This window comes from Elgaria multicarinata, chromosome 3 (genome assembly GCF_023053635.1).
Source record: "Elgaria multicarinata webbii isolate HBS135686 ecotype San Diego chromosome 3, rElgMul1.1.pri, whole genome shotgun sequence".
Classification (NCBI taxonomy): domain Eukaryota; kingdom Metazoa; phylum Chordata; class Lepidosauria; order Squamata; family Anguidae; genus Elgaria; species Elgaria multicarinata.
In genome coordinates this window covers 17,241,423-17,262,975 of record NC_086173.1, presented here as the reverse complement: position 1 = coordinate 17,262,975, position 21,553 = coordinate 17,241,423, and the positions used below count along the sequence as shown (strand labels likewise).

At 42.3% G+C, this 21,553-nt stretch overlaps 1 protein-coding gene across 1 annotated transcript in view; it reads right to left on the bottom strand.

Moving 5' to 3' along the window:
* FGD1 (FYVE, RhoGEF and PH domain containing 1) overlaps nucleotides 1-21,553 on the bottom strand; it is a 57,648-nt gene that overhangs the window by 21,306 nt on the left and 14,789 nt on the right. The window contains exons 2-3 of the mRNA XM_063119434.1: nucleotides 2,345-2,518; nucleotides 1,418-1,592 (exon numbers count right to left, since the gene is read on the bottom strand). Of these exons, the coding sequence (XP_062975504.1) occupies nucleotides 1,418-1,592; nucleotides 2,345-2,518 (349 nt within the window). The remainder of the gene's footprint in view (nucleotides 1-1,417; nucleotides 1,593-2,344; nucleotides 2,519-21,553) is intronic.

Sequence of the window (21,553 nt, the reverse complement as noted above, 5' to 3'; positions counted from 1 at the left end):
CTATGTCTTGTGGTCAAGTTCTAACAGTGACAGAACTCATAGCCCTTCACAAAAAAACCCAGCATGTTAAAAACTGGCATGCTTGATCAGACTGATGGGGATCCACCTAGACTGTCTTTGTATCTACTGACTCAGAGGCCAGCCAGAGGTTCAAGGAAGTTAAAGGGTAAGGGCAAGATGGCTTCGGTGCCCGTTACTGCTCTGTAAGTCAAAGATGCATTGATCCAACCCACCCCCTCTCTCATATACTCACAAATGGAGGGTGAGTCTGTATAAGGTCTGGGAGAGGTAGAGGGAATACATTCACAGCTCTTCTCACTGAGTACAGCAAAATTGGAAGCACTGCTCCACAAGAATTAAATAGGAGCTTTCTCATGTGGAAAACACAGTCATTTGGTCCTTTACACTGTGGTGCTTCCAAATGAAACACTTATTGTTCAATCACCCTGCCACATTCACAGAATTTTAAGAACACAAGAAGAGCCATGCTGGATCAGACAGAGGGTCTATCCAATCCAGTTCTCTGCTCACACAGTGGCCAACCAGCTGTCGACCAGGGACCAACGAAGCACGACATGAGTGCAACAGCCCCCTCTACCCATGTTCCCCACACAGGCTTACTGCCTCCAATACTGGAGACAGCATACAGCCATCAGGGCTAGTAGCCATCGATAGCCTTCTCCTCCAGGAATTTATCCAACCCCCTTTTAAAGCCATCCAAATTGGTGGCCATCGCTACGTCTTGTGGTAGTGAATTCCATAATTTAACTATGTGCTGTGTGAAGAAGTACTTCTTTTTATTTGTCCTGGATCTCCCACCAATCAGACTCATGGGTCAAGATGAGTCAAGCTGATGACAATATCCACTTGCAACGCTCTTGTGTTTTCCCGCCACTTCTTCCGTCTTTCTTCCGTCTTTTTTACCCCAGAGAGGTCCGCCTGGCACCTACACTGTACTCCTTTCGTCGCCAGCTGAAGACCTTTTTATTCTCTCAGTATTTTAACACTTAATTTTAACTTAAATTTAAATGTTACTGTTCTAACTCTGTATTTTAATCTTATATCAATTTTGCTGTGTGGTTTTATCCTGGTTGTGCTTTTTATACGGTATTTTGTATTTGTGCTTTTAACCTGTTGGTTGTTTTATTATGGTTTTAATTTTTGTGAACCGCCCAGAGAGCTTCGGCTATTGAGTGGTATAAAAATGTAATAAATAAATAAATAAATAACTTTCTATAGGAAATCCGGAAAGGAGGAAGAGGCAGAAAGCTGCACAATGTCTTCTGATTGGTAGCGCCAGGAGCCTTCTGCCTGGAAGCACCCTGGGATCTGCAGCTCACAGCAGGTGAAATAACACCAAAGGGAAGCAGCGCTTGTCAGAAGGAAGCAGGGTCTCTTGAACTACTGAAGCACTCACCTCTCAAACTTCTCAATGAGGCAGGAGACGGCAGATAATGGCCCCGATCCATCTTTCAGCAGAGGGCTGCGGCTCAGGCGGGGATCAGCTGGGAGGGGTCGTGATGGGGGCGGAGGGATGGATTCAGGAAGTCGTGGTGACTGGATACTCTGCAGATGGGCTGGCTTGGGAGGAACTAGAAAACAAACAGGAATCATTGGTCTTTAAATAAAGATCGAATATTGCACACAAACCTCCAGCAAAGACTGAAGTAATATCTGTTTTCCTCTTTCTTCCCCCATCCCCTTTCCTTTACTGTCATGTATTTTCAGATTTTAAGAAGGCGGGCAGGGACTGTCTTGTTTTTATTGATTGTGTGTAAGCTGCTCCGGGAACCTTTTTTGGCTGAGGAGAGGGGTAAAAAAAGGCTTTAAATAAATAAACATAATGAATGAAACAGCCGTTTCTGCAGGCTGGCATCAGGTAGCTCTGCCCCAACCAGCTGTCCTCCGAATGATTTGAACTGCAATTCCCATAATTCCAGATCAGCATGGCCATTGGCTTGGAATTATGGGACTGCAGCCCAAACACATCAGGTTGAAGGCACCAGGTTAGGGAAGACTGCTCCGCCCCATGCCGCCCCGCCCAGTCCACCTGCAGCTCCTTCAGCCCCTTTCCTTCAGGAGCAAAGACCTGAACTCTGGACTAAGTCATAAACTGTCACAGGGGAGAAGACTCTGCCATATGTACAAAACCAGGCATCCTGTGTTGTGTTTTAGTCTAAGCTGTTTTTGGAATCAACGTTCTCTGGAAAGCAGATCTAGATATAATAAATACACTAATTAATAAATAAAGTAGATAATTATCTCCCTTCTACTGACAACTGTGTCCTACCCCACTTCCTCTACAGAGTCCAAAGCTGGGACTGGAAACACCAGGAGAGACTACCTTGTGGCTTTGGTCCTGGGGGTCGTTTGTGTGGGCGTAGCTTGGCTGCTTCCCCTTCGTTGCTATCAGGTCCTGGATCCGAGATGAGCCTCTGGGGGGCTTCTGGGGAGCGATGTTCTGGACTGGGCTCCAAGGAAAGGCTTTTGACCAGGAGCCGCGAGGGTTGAGCAGGACCTGGAAGGAAGACAAAATGGGAGAAGGGATAGTTAAACAAAAACTAGCCCTGCGTCACCAATTCTAGCAGCCTCAAGGTTCCGTATACAAACCAGGGATCATTTCAGCACCAGGAGCAGGAAGTCTAGAACAGTCCTGGCATGGGCGTATGATATCTAGAGATAAAATTCTCTAGATCTTTAACACTTTAGATCTGAAAGCAAAAAAATAGAGATTTACACACATATCCCACCTTCTTGGGGAGTTTCCTGCAGGAAGATAATTCTACTCTCTGCCTGACAGGAAAATTAAAGAACGGAAGCTATGCAGGAGAGTAGCATATTTGAAGACTTCTGGGCTAAAATGATCCTATCATGCAAAATGGGTTGGCAGAAGGTAGGTCTGGATCTATTGGTGAATCTCTGGGTGATTTTCAGTAGATGGACAGGATTTATGACTCACTCCCAATTGTTTAACAATAGCAGCCGCAAAATGACACACACACCCATGATACTACTGAAATGAGAAAACAAACAAAAACAAAGGCAGTCATGTTGACCATAAGAAAACTGCCAAAATTCATATTAGTGAAATACTTGTATTAGGCCAACCAAAAGATCACAAAAAATGTGCAAACTTTTGAGATCATAGAATCATAGAATAGTAGAGTTGGAAAGGGCCTATACGGCTATCAAGTGGAACTCCCTGCTCAATCCCAAGATATTACAAAAAGCAGGTTTTGCAACACCTTGCCTGATGAAGACATTTGGAGATGTCCTGGGCTCAGAATAAATTAATTCTAGCTATATGTGTTTTACACCAGGCTCCGGTGGATCTCAGGAATTCTAGGGGGGAAACCCAGTGTACAGCCTCCTGTACTGAAAGGACTGGGCAGCCCTGATGTCTCCCGGCCAGGGCTGGGAAAAGACATCTTGCTACCTGAAATAGAAAATCCAAATGGAATCTCAGCCATCTCTGGATACAGTCTGTGTGATAATGCTATTGGGCTTGTTCATTGCAATGGGTTTGGGGCAGAAGGACCGCCTCGTGTAGGTTCCATTCCTACGATTGGTCTCTTTCCCATGCTATGGCCTTTAATGGTACCCGAAATCTGCTGCTTGAGATGGCCACCTCACCGTCCCTGCTCTTGGGACACCCAATACATACGTTGGAAGGGAGGACAGAGGGCTTCTGATCTGACTCCCTCATTGCCAGCTCCAAGCTTGCCTATAGCGGTGTCAGGAATTACCATCTCAGTCAGCTTGCACTTTTGAATTGGGTAGGGATAGGAAATGGCCGACATGACTCATGGAACAGGCATTACCTGTGTCAGACCAGTGTATGATCAGGCATTGCCTGCCCTGTGGCTCAGTGATAGAGCACTGGCTTTTCATGCAGAAGGTCCCAGGTTCAATCCCTGACATCTCCAGGGGAAAGATTCCTATCTGAAATCTCGGGGATATGCTGACAGTCAGTGTCGCCAATACTGGGCTAGATGAACAAATAGTTTGATTGACTATAAGGCAGCTTCCTACATTGTTACATTTCACTGGTAATCTGGGCTCAGATTCAAGTTGTAGATTATTACCTTTAATAGCTAGGACCTAATATACCTTGGGGAACACATTCACCCATACATTTCTTCCCTGAGATCTAAGATCTGGTAATGACAGTCTACTCCAGCCTTCTACCACCTGCTATGCACTAGATGTTTTGGACTTCAACTCCTACCAGTCCCAACCAGTATGGCCAGTAGTCAAGGTTGCTGGGAACTGTAGTTCAAAACATCAGGATGGTACCCGATTAGGGAAGGCTGATCTTCTCTGCGTTCCATCTTTTAAGGAAATGCTTCCCTGGGGACAACATTTTCAATGGTTAGCAAACCACTCTGTGGAACAATCTCAGTAGGGAACCTTGCCAACTTCCATTGTTTTTGATGTTTCACTGAAAGATAAAGACTTTCTTGCCTGCAAAAAGCCTTCCTGCTTTAATGTAGTTTTTAACTGGCATTTCTTAAGTCGTTTGTTTTTTAAGGCTGGGTTATTTTATTGTTGCATTTACTTATGCATCTTCTTTTAGCATTTAAAAAAAAACCAATGTTATGAATGTCTGTACTTGTGCTTTTGTAATTTAAATTTAGTTCTAAGTCACGTTCAGCATTTTATGGAAAAGGTAAATGTGATACATTAACATATAAACTAGTAGTTTATAGTTGTTTTTGATGTATGCTTTTGCTATTTCTGGTTTAAAATTTTGTGTATCATTTTTAATTGTTTTTAATCTTATATAAATTGCCCAGAATGCTTCTTCTATGGGGCAGTATAGAAATGTTGTAATAATAATAATAATAATAATAATAATAATAATAATGTTGCTGGTTGGCCATGTGATGCAACTGGGACAGAAATTAATTCGGATTCCTGGAGAAGCATTATGTCAATCCTTATGACTGACTTGACATGTATCTGTTTTGCAATATAATATTTTGAAATTTCCATGTTTATCTATATGTGAGTTTATCTTCTTATGAGTGTGGTGAAACAATTGAATGAAAACAGGGGTTTTTAATTTTTATTGGAAGACCAGCTGCTTACAGTATCTCAATGCTAAATCAGACATGACATTAATTTGCATGAATACATGCAAATTTTTTATTATGTAAATAGCAGCTGGGGTTGGGGAAGGAAGTCTACTGTCATGATTCTGACAAAATAAAATGCCTTTCCAAAGCTGCTATTTGCATTTCAAGAGAAGCCCTGTTAGTACCAATGGAATTTTTCCTTGAAATGCAAAGAGGGACAGTTTTTGTCAGGACCATGACAGAGAGAGAAAGAGTTAAAGTTCCCCTCCCTCCATCCCTCCAAAAGCTGCTTATTCTCCCCCATGGCTGGTACTTATAGCAACAAAAAGTGGGTATTAATTGAATTTGTGCAATTACCATCATTTCTAGCTTGGCCCCCTATTCACCCAAGGGGGTGCACTCATAAGAACAAATGAAGAATAATTACTGGGAGGAAGTCAGCTTGTAGTGGGAGTTCCCTGTTGGACACTTCCCCATCTCCCCCCTTAAAAAAAACTAACCTAGCATGCAAGCTCAGTCTTAAATATTGCCTGGCTAATCATTTTAATATTCATTATTGCATTACACTATCAATATCAGCTCCCTCCCAAAGGACAGCAGCCAAGGGCAATAGAAGCTTCCAAATCCCCAAATTTATTTATTTATTTATTACACTTATATACTACCCCCATAGCCAGAGCTCTCTGGGCGGTTTACAGAAATTCTAAAATTGAGATAAAAACAAGTATACAAAATTTAAAATTTTAAAACACAGAACATACACACATAAAGCATTAAAAACCGTTAAAACAATAAACATGTGGGTGATTAAGATGTGCTGCCATATGCCTGGGCAAAGAGGAAAGTCTTAACCTGGCGCCGGAAAGATAGCAGCGTTGGCGCCAGGCGAGCCTCGTCAGAGAGATCATTCCGTAGTCTGGGAGCCACCACCGAAAAGGCCCTGTCCCTCGTTGCCACACTCCGAGCCTCTCTCGGAGTAGGCACCCGGAGGAGGACCTTAGATGTTGAACATAGTGACCGGGTATATATTCACGTCAATGTATGCCTGAACTAAGGAATAAAAATTATGGCAAATTTGTTCACTGACATCCCTCGCTAGCACATGGCAAGAAGTGTTGCTTACTGGAAGAGTAGAGCAGGAATTAGCCTCAGATACCTCCAATATCAGAAGCAGTATACCTATGTAAACCAGTTGCATGGGTGTGAGGATGCTGCTGCACTAATATCCTTGTGGGCTTTCCTCCCCTCCCCTTTTTTTAATAATTTAATTTTTTCTCAATTTTAACCAGTTTAAGTCAAAGAGATTTTTTTTGCATTTTGTAATGCATAATGCCAGCCTTTTATTTAATCACTTAAGAGCACAGAGACATTCATGTTTTGAGAAAGAGAAAAACAAAACCAGGATCAATGGCATTGACCAGGCCTATTGTCAACCTTCGCTACTCCACATAACAAGATATAGATTAAACAGAAGCATGTAATTCTTGCAGGAGATGGCAGGAGATACTTTTCTAAGTCTCAGGAGCACTACCAATTACGTGATGATTTCTGAAGTCATAAAAGTTTTGAAACAGAGATCAAGAGAACAATCCTATGGTCCCTGAAAGAGCATCCCAGGGAATATAAGCTTGGTGTAACCAGCTTGTGGGCGCTCCATGGACAGCTTGTTGGCCACGATGTGAACAGGATGCTTTGGTCTGATCCAGCCTGGTTCTTCTTATGTTAAGTCATCTGTACATTGAGCACAGTGCAACAAGCAGCCCTAAAAGGTTTAAAGGTAATGTTACCTCATAAGCTTCCTGCTCCCAGATGAACTTCCACAGCTTCAGAGTTATCAAGCAAGTGGGTATAAGAGAGACAGAGCTGAATTATGTAACTCCCTCTGAGTGGGAATTCTCCAATCTCCCTATCTTCCTGTCTTTTGATGGACATTTTTTTAAAAAAGGCTACCTTTTAATCAATGACGTCCTATTTTATGTTTCCACTGAAGTTTTCATACGGCTGCCTCTTATTGCTTTAGTTACTGTTTCTTTTTTTAAATTAATGTAAACTTTTATTTTGTTATAATGAAGTATTTGTTTTAATTGTAAGCCACTTTGGTTATTTTAATAGAAAATATGCTATTAAGTGTTTTATTATTGGGTTATTGTATATCTATTTTTAACTGTTGTGAGACTTGTCAAAAGATGGGATAGAAATATCTCAAATAAAAAAATAAATAAAGCTAAACTAATGTAGCCTTGTTATAAACTCAGCTGATTTTACAAGAAGAAGAAGTCCATGCAGCACAGGAACAATCCATCTCTGAATATTGATTTTGCTCTGCAGTTGTCACCAAAGAGCGTAGGAGAGAAACCCTCAGTCAGGGTTTGACATTAGATGCAGTAAATGAGAACTGCTTTGAAATCCTGTTCTAACTAACGGCTTCATCCCACGTACCCGTTTCCCTCAAATCATCCCCACAGCGTAAAGTTGTTGTTGTTAGCTAAATCACACCCTCGGCAGCAATGCTCCTAAGTTCCTTTGCATACCAGGAAAGGGTTTGAGGGGGAGAAATGTAAAAAATCATTAAAAATCAACGGATGACCCAATCCGATTCAAATTTGGTATGCTTAAAGCCCTCCTTGCACAGTATAACCCTGGTGTGATGAAGCTATACAACTGCTCCTTCATATTCACCTCTTTAACACTTGCATCTTTAGCACTGATTAAAGGGAAAAAAATCACACTGGTGTAAGGGAGGCAATCCAGTTCTGGACTGGGAGGGGAAGGGGCTTAAACCCTTCATCCCTGCCATATTAGCAACTGGAATCGCCCCCTTCTATTTGCAATGTGAAGAAGTTTCCCTTTGGCTCCCATAAACCCCACTCCCACCACCACAATCCCATCAGGCTCCCCCAAAGTTCGCAAGGGCTGATCTAGTTGGCCCTGAGCGGTTTGGAAGACGGCTTTTTCTTCCAAATTCCAATCACTCAAGCTGAAGGCCAACAAGAGATAAAATCCAACCTTGCGTGGTTTTGCCAGTGTTTGCCACAAAGAAACATAGTCTAAATAGATCACTTCAGTGTTTCTTATCAGTGTAGCCTACCTCAGATTAGTGATTAGCTACTGCAAGGGAAAGTCCCTAAAAGAGCCTTCCCCAATCTGATGTGTTGGACTAGATATCCCAGTACACCCAATTAGATGATGGGAATTGTAGTCCAACGCATCCAGAGGGCACCACAATGGGGAAGGCATTTCTAAAGGGTGAGGAAATTACAACTCTGGGCATCCTCCCCTCTCCATCTGCTTTCCCCCTCTGAATACTCCCCTAACTGCTGGGTAGGAAATATTCAAGGGGCGGGGGGGGGGGGGAATTGCCTCATAACTTCACTTGCCTCCTCCAGACTCCAGAGGCTAAGGGAGGGATTTACAACACCCACATGACTCAAAGACATCAGCTACTACAAACTCAAGCAGTTGCTTCCTCTGCTTATGTTCACATTTGAGAACCCCTGCCTTAGAAAATGTGACACAGCAATCCACAATAGTTTAATAGCAGAGATGGGGTAAGGACAAAAGGTTGCTTCTATATTTGCTCCTTGTGCCATAAGTCACTGAAGACCAAACAGACTATTTTAAATCCGCATCTAATGGCTTTTTTTCACCTTTACTCTAGAGTAGCCTCAATGTGCCTAATCCAGATCAGGACCCTAATGTGGGAGTTTTTAAAATCCAGATTAGAGGGGGTGGGTGGGTTTGCACCTACCCTAGAGTAAAAATGAGTAAGACATAGATAGCTGCTAGATATGAATTTAAAGCAATGTCAGTTTTAGCTGTGAGAATGAGGGTGTGTGGGGGCAAGATTGAGAAAAAAGAAGACTGTCAAAGAGAGAAATTTATATTTTCCCATTTGTCCCTTCACAGCCACAAGGCCTACAAATTCTTGGGGTGCTTCCAGACAGAAGTCTCCTAGTATTACCAGTCAAAAGGCATTGTACAGCAATTCGGTCTTTCCCTCCTTAACAAATTTTATACCAAGAAGGAGTGGGAGGAGGAGTTGTTAGTTACTAAAATTATTATTATTATTATTATTATTATTATTATTATTATTATTATTATTATTATTATTATTCTGCCAGAGAGAGGTGTTTGTGGAATTTTCTGCCTCAGATACCAAAATAATTTGACTACTCTTGGGCACTATGTACCATGACAGGGTAGGGGCACCATTTGCTGCTCTGCCTCAGGCAGCAAAATGTCTTGGGAAAGCCCAGGAATGAGGGTGATTGCACAATAAAAGCCTAATCTGGAAGCACCCTTCATTCCTTAATAGTACACTGAAAGCCTGCAGAGCTGCACAAAAGGGGCTTTGAAGAATGCACAGAGATGTGACTCTAACATTTACCAATAATGCAGTATCTACTGTTAGGGTGAGTAGTAATAAAAGTGTATTTTGCAAAATGTTTGCCTACTACTCCATTAGAGAGGTAACATATATGGTGCCTTTAATTTCTTATGCACCCTCCACTGCACAATAAGGAGTGAGAAAGGAGGCCAAAACAGATAGCAGATTGTAGTAGTAATCATATATCAAGTCACAATGGAAAGCTATCCCCCCCACACAGCACCCAACCCTGTAAAAGAACAATAGAAACAATCAGAGCCAGTCTATGTGGGGCAGGGAGGGGGGGAACCACCACAGATAATCAGTAGGGAAACATTCAAAAAACGAAAGGAAAGAGATGTATAACGCAGGGATGGAGACTTTCAGGCTGAAGAGCTGAACCAAACTCTGTCCCCTTGCACTTCAGTTTTTATTAATGTCCCCATCCCTAAGAGCCATGTCAACCAGGAGTGGGGCCTTCCATACATGAACAATAATAGAAAGTGAGGAATGCATACTTTAATGACTGTTTTGCCAATCGACTCACAAAAATGCAGAATGGAAACCCAGGTTCAGTTCCTCATTCAGGCATGGAGCTCACTGGATGACCTTGGGCCATTATCTTTCACTGTAAACTACCTCAAGGGCGGTTGTGAGGATACAATTGTGCGTGCGCGCACGCGCGCACACACACACACACACACACACACACAGAGCATGTAGGCTGCCTTTAAGTCCTTAAAGGCAGGATAGAAATGTAATAAAATAAATAGTCCATAAGAGTGTACGGAAGTGCAAGAGCCTGTCATTTCCTGCTAGAGAGTGCTTCCACATGTGTTTGACAGAATCATTGGGTGGTTTTAAGTGGCCATTTTGCCATCCCTATAGTGTGGTTGAAAAAAACCAAACCTTATCACTTGGCAAGATAATACAGACAACCAGTTTACCGTTACAGGCACACTGTGTCTAAGTTATCATGGGAAATGTTCAACTCTATCCACCTGGTGAATGAGAATAAGGTTGAGGATGAGGGAGCCTTCATATACTTGTGGATATAGCAGAAAATTCATACATGCACATACAGACTCTGGCTCAGCCGCACTGAATTAAAAATCGGTAGTGGGGCTGGCTCCTAGAGAGAAATGTTTGCAAATAAAGGACCCACTAAAAACATGTAGAAGCAAACAACAGACAGAAAAAGAAGGAAAACGTATGTCTCTGGATTTAAATGTGATTTAACAAGCAAAATAAATACATTCATAATGGATATGTTCTGTTAGCCTTGAAACCACCTTGTAAAATCTCTGAATATCAGTTGCTGGTACCCTGTTTGTGGGGTTCACAGGAGGTGAACATTGAAAACAAACAAATGCACTGCTAAATACATCATATAGCAGAGTTTGGAGTAAGGATTTGTCAAATGGAAAAATACTCAACCAGTTCATTTATTGTCCCATATATAGTGTCCGCAGGGAAAAGAGAAAATCAAGGAAAACTTAGCCACCCTGGGCTCCTTGTGAGGGTGGGATATAGGGCTTTTCTACATGAGGTATTCTGCACTCGTCATTCCTTACTCATAGTTGCTTATGGGCTCTTTAGACAACATTGTGACCCTCCAGTTTTGCTTCTGTGTCTAAAGAGAACTTTCACAGAACTTTTTTAGAGCATGGAAAATGTGGCATTGATTTGTAAAAGCGAAACAACAACACTCTTTTCATTTGTGTATTTGCACTATTCCACTATAGCACAATATCAGATAGAGGTTATGTAGTGGGAAAGCAGGAAAGGAAACACTTTGCATGAAGCGCGCAGGTTTCAATTCTTCAATGAAATCGGAAGTAGATAGAGTAGATTAACAGCCTCATGTAGAGAAGTTCAGAAACTGAATAAATAAATAAATAATCCTTGCTACAATGGCTACAAGTGGCTAACTTCAATTTTGCAGACTGCTGGGTGGTTCTGAAGTAAGCTGGAACTTAAAGGCAGCAAAGCTCATCAGTTCCAGAGTCCCAGTATTATTATTATTATTATTATTATTATTATTTGCATTTTTATACCGCCCAATAGCCGAAGCTCCCTGGGCGGTTCACAAAAACTAAAACAATTCAAAGTGTAAAACAAACAGTATAAAAACATGAGATAAAATACACATTAAAACGAATTAAAACATACCATACATGAGTAAAACATCCTGAAAACATTCTAAAATTTCACTGGATAGGCAAAAGTGGGGGAAAGTATTTTTTGTACTAACAAGCAAAGCTTTTGACAAAGAACCACATGACATTCTGATAACAAACTAGCTAAAAGTGGGCTAGATGGAACAACTATTAGGTGGATTCACAGTTGGCTACAGAATCGGACTCAAAGAGTACTTATCAATGGAAACTTCTCAAACTGGGGAGAGGCAACGAGTGGGGTACCACAGGGCTCAGTCCTGGGCCCAGTGCTCTTCAACATTTTTATTAATGATTTGGAAGAGGAGTTGCAGGGAATGCTTATCAAATTTGCAGATGACACAAAAATGGGTGGGATAGCTAATACCCTGGAAGACAGAAACAAACTTCAAAGTGATCTTGATAGGCTGGAGTGCTGGGCTGAAAACAAATTGAAATTTAATAGGGATAAATGCCAAGTTCTACACTTAGGAAATAGAAACCAAGTGCACAGTTACAAGATGGGGGATACTTGACTCAGCAATACTACAAACGAGAAGGATCTTGGAACTGTTGTAGATCGCAAGCTGAATATGAGCCAACAGTGCGATATGGCTGCAAGAAAGGCAAATGCTATTTTGGGCTGCATTAATAGGAGTATGGCTTCCAAATCACGTGAGGTACTGGTTCCTCTCTATTCGGCCCTGGTTAGGCCTCATCTAGAGTATTGCGTCCAGTTCTGGGCTCCACACTTCAAGAAGGACACAGACAAGCTGGAGCGTGTTCAGAGGAGGGCAACCAGGATGATCAGGGGTCTGGAAACAAAGCCCTATGAAGAGAGACTGAAAGAACTGGGCATGTTTAGCCTGGAGAAGAGAAGATGGAGGGGAGACATGATAGCACTCTTCAAATACTTAAAAGGTTGTCACACAGAGGAGGGCCAGGATCTCTTCTCGATCCTCCCAGAGTGCAGGACACGGAATAACGGGCTCAAGTTAAAGGAAGCCAGATTCCAGCTGGACATCAGGAAAAACTTCCTGACTGTTAGAGCAGTACGACAATGGAATCAGTTGCCTGGTGAGGTTGTGGGCTCTCCCACACTAGAGGCCTTCAAGAGGCAGCTGGACAACCATCTGTCAGGGATGCTTTAGGGTGGATTCTTGCATTGAGCAGGGGGTTGGACTCGATGGCCTTGTAGCCCCCTTCCAACTCTGCTATTCTATGATTCTATAAGCAGGGCAAAGCTAAGTATCAGGGTGTAGCTTCTGCGCCCAGTCCAGATCCAAGAACCCAACTTAAGGCTCTGCCACCCACCTGGCTGGTGCTTGTCGATGGCCTTCAGTAGACATTAGTGCTTTGGTGGATCACCCAGTGGAGCTGGCGAAGCCTGGGGTTGGTGGCAGTTTCTGTCCTGTCCTGTTGCTGGGATTTTCTGTCTGGTGGATTAAGGGCTGCTTCTACTTCTTCACCTGCTTCTCTTTTCTGTCACTCTCCCAGTAATCTTGGCTCCTATGTCCAGGTTCCTCTTTGCTGACCTCCGATTCTCGATCCTGTCTAATCTCTAACTCCTCAGGCTTCTCCAGAGCTCACTTCTCCCTCCCAGGTTCTCTCCCCACCTCAGCTTTCCTTTCATAGCACTCTTCTGTTTTTCTCCTCTTTGTTTCAAAGCTACATACTTTGACCTGGACTGGTGGCAGCCCAGTCTTTCCTTGGCCCTGCTCCGGCAAGTCCTCCGTCCCCTGGCTACTAATGTGTATGGCAAGGCTTCTGGATGTGCTGGTCTTTTTTCCTGTGGTCACCGATGCCTGCTGTTAGCCTCCAGTGAACCCAATTGCCGTAGGATCTTTGTCAGGGGCCTCAACAGATCCCCTCAGGTTGAGGGCAGCCTCACAAAGCCAGCCGGACTCTATGTAGGCAGGACTCTATGTAGCTTTCAACTGGTCCTGCATGCCTCTTCGTCCAGACAACAGAAGATCCAACTATCATTGCACAGCAATTCATTTGAGGAACGGCTGCTCCACTTGGCTCCTCCCTCTCTGCCCTTGGACAATAAAAAGACTCACAGTTCTGGGACAAAGGGAAGATAAGCTACTTCGAAGAATGCCATGTGTCAGAGGTGGTCGAAGAATGCTCAAAAGCTATTTCATTGTTTTATTTTACGTGAGCCGCCTTGGGGATCCTTCTGGATCTAATGGTGAGAAAGAAACCAGCCAACCAACCATGTTACCAACAGGTAGAGAGTTACAAGAAATAATAGACAAGGTTTTGCAAATACGTACCTTAGAGGTAACAAATCTAAGAGAACTATGAGTACATTGCTTGATCGCAGAGATAAGTTAGTAGCTGAAGCTGCAATCCAAACTAAGTTACCATTGTGACTATCAAAATTAAGATAAAGCAGCACACATTGATGGGGGCTGAGTTGGCAGTGACTGACCAGGAAAGAGATCTCAGGATCATGGCGGATAGCGCAATGAACCATCAACTCTGTGCAACAGCTGTGAAAAAGGCAAATTCCATGCTAGAGATTATTAGGAAAGGGGTTGAAAATAAAACTGCTTGTATTGTAAAGCTTTCATAGAAATCTATGGTGCAACCTGATTCAGTAAAGAGTTTAAAAGTTTATTTATTTATTACATTTATATACCGCCTCATAGCCGAAGCTCCCTGGGCGGTTTACAAAAGTTAAAAACAGTGAACATTAAAAAGTATACAAAATTTAAAACCATCAAAAACATAAAAAACAACCGTATAAAAACAACGGTATCCATTTTAAAAACAACCGTTCTGGGATCCGTTAAAAACAAACAAAACTTAGCGTTGTTAAATGCTGTTAGTTGCAAGATTTGGAGCTGTTTAGTTTAGAGAAGAAGCAAAAAGATGACATTGCATAGATATAGAAATATGCATGGTGTGAAGAAAGTGGATGGACAGATATTTTTCTCCTTCTCTCGTCATAATATAACCTAAAATCCTATGAAGTTGAGTGTTGGGAGATTCAGGACAGATAAAGAGAAGTGCTTCTTTACACAGCTTATATACTTAAACTAAGGAATTAACTTGCACAAGACGTGGTGATTGCCACAAACTTAGATGGCTTTAAAAGGAAATTAGACAAATTAATGGGAGATAAGAGTATAATTGACTACTTTTCATGAGGACTATACATTACTTCCAGTACTGGAGGACTCTCAATACCTTCTGGGGAACACAAGAGGGAGCATGCTATTGTCCTGCTTGTGGGTTTCCCAGAGGCATCTGGTTGGCCAATGCAAGAAACAAGACGCTGGACTAGATAGGCCTTTGGTCTGATCCAACAGTGATCTACTTATGTTTTTATTCCACTTAGCTGAAGCCATAGGAAAAGAGCAAGTGAAAACTATTTCGTTACTCTGGATCCAAGTTGGCAGGGTATTATATGAAATATATCCTATTGTCAGCCATCACTTTTGTCTAGGAATTCTTGGAAGACTGCTGACCTGACAGACAACTAAAAGAGAGGAGGCCAAGAGCCAGAAGTGTGTGTGTACTGCAAGGTGGCTAAATGTATACAGGAGGGCGACTGCGCAAATCCATAAAAAAACCTAAAAACAAGTAGCTGCATGGAGCCAAAGTTAAACATATATTAATTTTAAATGTGTGTCAAGCATCTCATGTCTTTGCACTCATTGGGCAGGAATTTGGAAACATGGGTGGGAGGGTGCTTGTTGGTCCTGGCCGATGGCTGTTTGGCCACTGTGTGAACAGAGTGCTGGACTAAATAGACCCTTAGTCTGATCCAGCATCAGGGCACTTCTTGTGTTCTTATCTTTGTTTCTTACTGAGTAGATTACTATCTGCAGGTTTTTCTTTATATCTGCATATCTAAATGGGTTGCAGACTATTACTATTTATTATCCTCGTCTTTTAAAAAAATATGCACCCAAAATATTAAGGGAAGAATCCCAGAATGAAGTGGGGTCTACAGTTTTCCCCAGGGAGGTCACTGAAACCAAACAGGCAAAGATAAACAGAATCTCAACTCTTAAAAGTAAGGGGAACAAAGTCATACCAAATTAAGGGCTGATTAAAACATTTTTAAAAAATTGTCAAAATGCCTAGAGGAAAACTTTCTGCTTGCCAGTTCCTTGTGTTGAATTGTTAAACACAACCTAACTTCCTTCTTCGATGGGGTAACTTGCTTAGTGGTTAAGGCAAGAGATAAGGGGACGGGTGTGCACTCTGTTCTTTTATTCTTTTCTAATTCAGCAGTATGTTTTGACATGGTTCTGCATAATAGCCGCATATATAAACTAGGGGGAATTGACACAGTGAGTTCACTACTGGCTGAAAAACTGCAACCAAAGAGCAATTATGAATGGAGCTCTTGGCTCCAGAACCATTCAACATGTTTTTAATAGTGTAGATAGTATTCATGCTATTATCACACACAGATGACGTAACTATAGAGAAGAGAATTGGAATTCAAAGTGGTCCTGGGGAAAATAATCAGATCTGGGCCAAAAACATACACAAATGATGAAAGCAGAGATAAAAATGGCAAGTAGCAATCTCCTCAGGTCCAAAACAATGGATTTTCAAGTCTGGAGAATGGAGCTCAACCATTCAACCAGCATGGAAGGCCTGCCAAAATGTCTTTTCCTGTTTCAAGAAGGCTCTGATTAGTTCCCAGCCCAGTGACCTGATTGTCTTTGAGCTTTATATAAATCCTACAAGAGTAGATCACCCACCCCCAAATGTTCAGATCTGCAGCTAGTAACCCTGAATTTCCATACCTGGCTACTGCTATCCAACCCAATCCAAATCACCCTACTTGATTCTCCCTTGCTTGCTTTTTCCAGGATTGGAACTGTATCCCTGGGGCACTCTTTACTGTGATCATGGATTTTCATTATCAACCCTCCCGCCAAAGAAAATGGTCTCCAATGTTCGCCCTCATCAACCCAGCACACCTGCCAGCTTCTGGTCCACAGCTGATTTTGATTCCTGCTTGCTACCTTTAGCTCCTGCCAAAAAAATTATTTATTTATTTATTTATGTTTTATTTGTTTATTTATTTATTGCATTTCTATACCGCCCAATAGCTGAAGCTCCCTGGGCGGTTTACAAAATTAAGACAATTCAAGTATAAAACAACAGTATAAAACCGTAATATAAAATACAATATAAAAGCACAACCAAGATAAAAACAGCAGCAATGCAAAAATACAAATTTAAAATACAAATTTAAAACATCAAGTTCAAATTAATGTATAGACTGTTAAAATACTGGGAGAATAAAAAGGTCTTCACCTGGCATCTAAAAGAATATAAAGCATTACAACAAAGAAAGAGGACCTAAACAGGTAGAGCTGAGTAAGCAGTAGCACTGCAAAAAGAGGACAACAGCCTTCCTCAACCTGGTACCCTCCAGATGTGTTGACTACAACTCCAATTGTCCCCAGCCAATGGGAGTTGTAGTCCGACACACCTGGCAGCACCAAGTTGGAGAAGGCTGAACTAGAGGATTCCAGAGGCATGCATACACATTTACAGTGTTTCAAACTTAACTAGACAAAACAATCTCCATTCTCTTTACAATTTTAAGCAAAACACAGCTGCCAGGTATGCCAATTCAAACATGGGCTATGGAGTGGGGATGGGATGGTCCTTTAGCTTTCCCTTAGTGCTGTTTTTCTGATTAAAGTGCTCTCCCTAGACCAGCTTCTACTTGCCCCATGACAGAAAACTTACACATACAGACCTACATCAAAATATGTCAGGTATACAAAGAGCCCAGTTCCACAATGAGAACCCAAAGCTCCTTTCCAGGGGGCCCAGCAGCAAATCCCTACATTCTGAGATATTAACCATAAAGTTTAAACAATATATTCAAACTTCCTGCAGCACAAGTACTAGTTTTCATATAATGGCTACAGTCAGCAAACTTGATAGCCCTTTTTCTAGATTGTGAGTTTTCCGTCACAGATGGTGCATGCACGAAATGCCTTGCAATAAATTAAAAAACCTCCATGCATATAGAAAACCAGCAAGTCAGACTAAGCCAGTGTGGTATAGTGGCTAGTGTCAGATTGGGAGTCGGGAGATCCGGGTTCTAGTCCCCCACTCAGCCATGGAAAGCCACTGGGTGACTTTGGGCCAGTCACAGACTCTCAGCCCAACCCACCTCACAGGGTTGTTGTTGTGAGGATAAAGTGGAGAGGAGGAGGAGGATTATGTACGCCGCCTTGGGTTCCTTGCAGGAAAAAAGGTGGGATATAAATGCAATAATAAATAAATAAAATAAGCAGAACCTTTCTCACGGATACACTAGTTTTCTGTGTGAAGGGGGAAAGTGTTTCCCTATGGGAAGAAGTATCCAAAGATACAATTATCCCTTCCTTCCACTGTATCCTGAAACAGACCAATCCAGGAAAAGGCTTTACTGTTGATTCTGCTGCCTGAACAAACTAGTCAGAAGATCTCTGAGAAACCTCAATTAAGGCCAAAGAAGGGAATAATTGAAACCAATACACTGTGTTTATTAAAATCTTGCATCTACAATATTAATTCTACAGTGGTAACTCAATTTAATGATAATGTGACATATCATGGGGCAGTGGAACATTTGCCTGATCTCTTATTTATTATTTAAGTTTCTTATCCCTCCCCCCTTTCCACCAACAAAATGGTGCTCAAAGCAGCTAATAATAAAATCCAGATTAACAAAATCTTAGCTAAAACACAGTATGAACAATTAAATTAATAATACAACAATAAACAAAGGAAACACCAATAACCAATTAAAAAACCCTTCAGCAATAGAACCCATCTTCAGCAATCTAGCTGAATTTCAGAGCAGTGTCTCATAGCTCTTGGCTATAAGATACCCCTCCTGTATTTTGTATAAACACAGGACAGTTTGATAGTATAGAAATGGCATTTCAAAATAAAGGGTCTGAAACACAAATACACAAGACACATGAATACAAAGCCATTTCCTTATACTGTAACCTGCATTCTGCAGATAGCTGCTTAATAGTGTGCAAGATTAGTCATTGCCATCTATGGTAAATGGTTACCAAAGAAATCTTCTGTTTATAGAGTGAACCTCCTATACCAAGTAAAACAAAGTTGGCTCTAGCACACACAAACTTCACATGGGGTTAGGCCCCAGCTGAAGCAGACCACTGAGTCACACTGTTGGGTATCCCATTTGAAGGAAGATATTGACAAACCAGAGCATGCAACAGCAGCAAAGATGATAAAACAGTTTAGATGCAAGGCTTATAAGGACAGGAACTGGGACCAAAGGTTAAGCAAATTGGAGGGGGGCAAGGGATACACTGCAATAGCAGTCCTCAAATAAGTGTAAGAGCTCTGTCATAAAAAAGATAAAGGATAACCGTTCATATGGAGGGGAGGAAATAGGCCAGACGTTTTTTTAAAAGCCACACTGAGATTGAGTAAAGTTAAGCTATGGAGAAAATCTTAACCGTTAGAGCAGGAACAAGCCACGAAGAAAAACAAACAAACCACGCTGGTCAAAGCTGAAAAACCTACGTAGAAGAGGTACAAAAAGGACAAACATCAGTCCTTTTTGGACAGCTCAAGGGCAGAAGGTGCAAGTCTGTCAGGAGGAAGACTGAGGCCAGGTCAGAACACTACACCAGAGGGCTTAGAGCAGGGGCAGACAACGTGGTGACCGCCAGGCGTCTGGGGCTACAGCTCCCATCAGCCCCAGCCAGCATAGCCAATGGTCAAAGGTTACAGGAGTTATAGTCCAAAATTGCTGGAGGGCACCAGGTTGCCTATGCCTGGACTAGAGAGATCCTAAGAAATAGGTTGTCAAGGTAGCATGAGAAGTCAGATGTGAGGAAGCTCACCACAGGGGCACATGGCCAAATCAATTAAGAGAGCCCAGAAGGCAGATAAGGAGGTTAGTAGCCTGCAAGGGCATTAGGCAAACAGGAAGATTAGAGGACAGGCAGGGAGAGAGACAGGGGCAGAAAGTAAATCAGGTAGATCACAGGATGATTTGCAGTGGATAAGCAAGGGTTTCTCTGAACAGACACAAGGGTAGTTCCCCCCCCCTTCCTCTAAATTAGGCTATTGGAACCTGTAGGAACTCATATCCAGATTTGTACTTCTATATAGAGGTAATCCCAATGTACAGCCCATGGGATGCAGTAGGTAACTGATTCTACCACCTGAGACGCCATTTTACATCTATTCTCACCTATCTCCCATCCAATATTTGGCACTGGCTCTAGTTGATGGAGCCAGTACCAAATATTGGACGGGAGATAGGTGAGAATAGATGTAAAACTGATGGATAAAATAGTTAAGAGCAGAGACACCACACTGACAACAAAGGTCCGCATAGTTAAAGCAATGGTATTCCCGTAGTAACCTATGGCTGCGAGAGCTGGACCATAAGGAAAGCTGAGCGAAGGAAGATAGATGCTTTTGAACTGTGGTGTTGGAGGAAAGTTCTAAGAGTGCCTTGGACTGCAAGAAGATCAAACCAGTCCATACTCCAGGAAATAAAGCCAGATTGCTTACTTGAGGGAATGGTATTAAAGGCAAAACTGAAGTACTTTGGCCACATAATGAGAAGACAGGATACCCTGGAGAAGAGGCTGATGCTAGGGAAAGTGGAAGGCAAAAGGAAGAGGGGCCGACCAAAGGCAAGATGGATGGAAGATATTCTGGAGGTGACAGACTTGACCTTGGGGGAGCTAGGGGTGGCGACGGCCGACAGAAAGCTCTGGCGTGGGCTGGTTCATGAAGTCACAAAGAGTCGGAAACGACTGAACGAATAAACAACAAAACTAGTTGATGGATCTCAGGGCTCTAATAAAACCAACAACAATGAAGTAGATCCTGGGAGCTTGAAGTCTGCCCATACCTGATCTAGTCAGCAAAAAGAGTCAATACTGATAAGGCAGAAGTCTGGAATTTGGCCCAAGGAAAAACACATGCACCTATTTATACCCAGGCTAGGTCAGGTGGAGCTTATGAGCGGTCTAGGAGAGATGGAGCTGTGTGGGGCCCAGGAGGACACTTCTGCCCCTTCTTCCTCTACTTTATTGGCTTTCAACAGGTCAATAGGGACCCACAAGTGGACCACACACCAACCGAGGGATAAAAACAGAAACTATTGTCATAACTTTTCGTTCAGGAAAGAGGGGGTTGTTTAATTCCCCCTCTACATTTTATGTGTGTGTTTAACATGGATGTCACATTGGGGTTAAGATTAGGTCCCAGCTCTGAAAAAGTTTAAGAATATTGCTCTTCTCTGCAGAAGGAATCTGTTATGATGTGGATATTGTTATTCTTGTGGTGCGGACAATTACCCTCAACATGTCCTCTGTCCAATTCTATCCACCTTACTTTCAGTCAGGGGGGAAACACTGGTAAAATATGTAAATTTCTCTACAACCTGGGCAAGAGTAGTAGAAATAGAGGCTAGACGGGTTTCAAAAGAGCACTCCAATATACAAACTACTCGGTATGCATGCACCAACCCACCACTATTATGCACATCCATTTGCACAACTGATATTTAAAAAAGCAAAGTTCCCCCAACTGCCCCTACCCCTCATTAATATAAGTTGTTTGGAGAAGTAAGGATATCAGAAACACTCTGCAGCCTTTCCTTGGATATCTGGGAATAAATGCCAAGTTCTACATTTAGGAAATAGAAACCAAAGGCACAGTTACAAGATGGGGGATACTTGGCTCAGCAATACTACAAACGAGAAGGATCTTGGAATTGTTGTAGATTGCAAGCTGAATATGAGCCAACAGTGCGATATGGCTGCAAGAAAGGCAAATGCTATTTTGGGCTGCATTAATAGAAGTATAGCTTCCAAATCACGTGAGGTACTGGTTCTTCTCTATTCGGCCCTGGTTAGGCCTCATCTAGAGTATTGCGTCCAGTTCTGGGCTCCACAATTCAAGAAGGACGG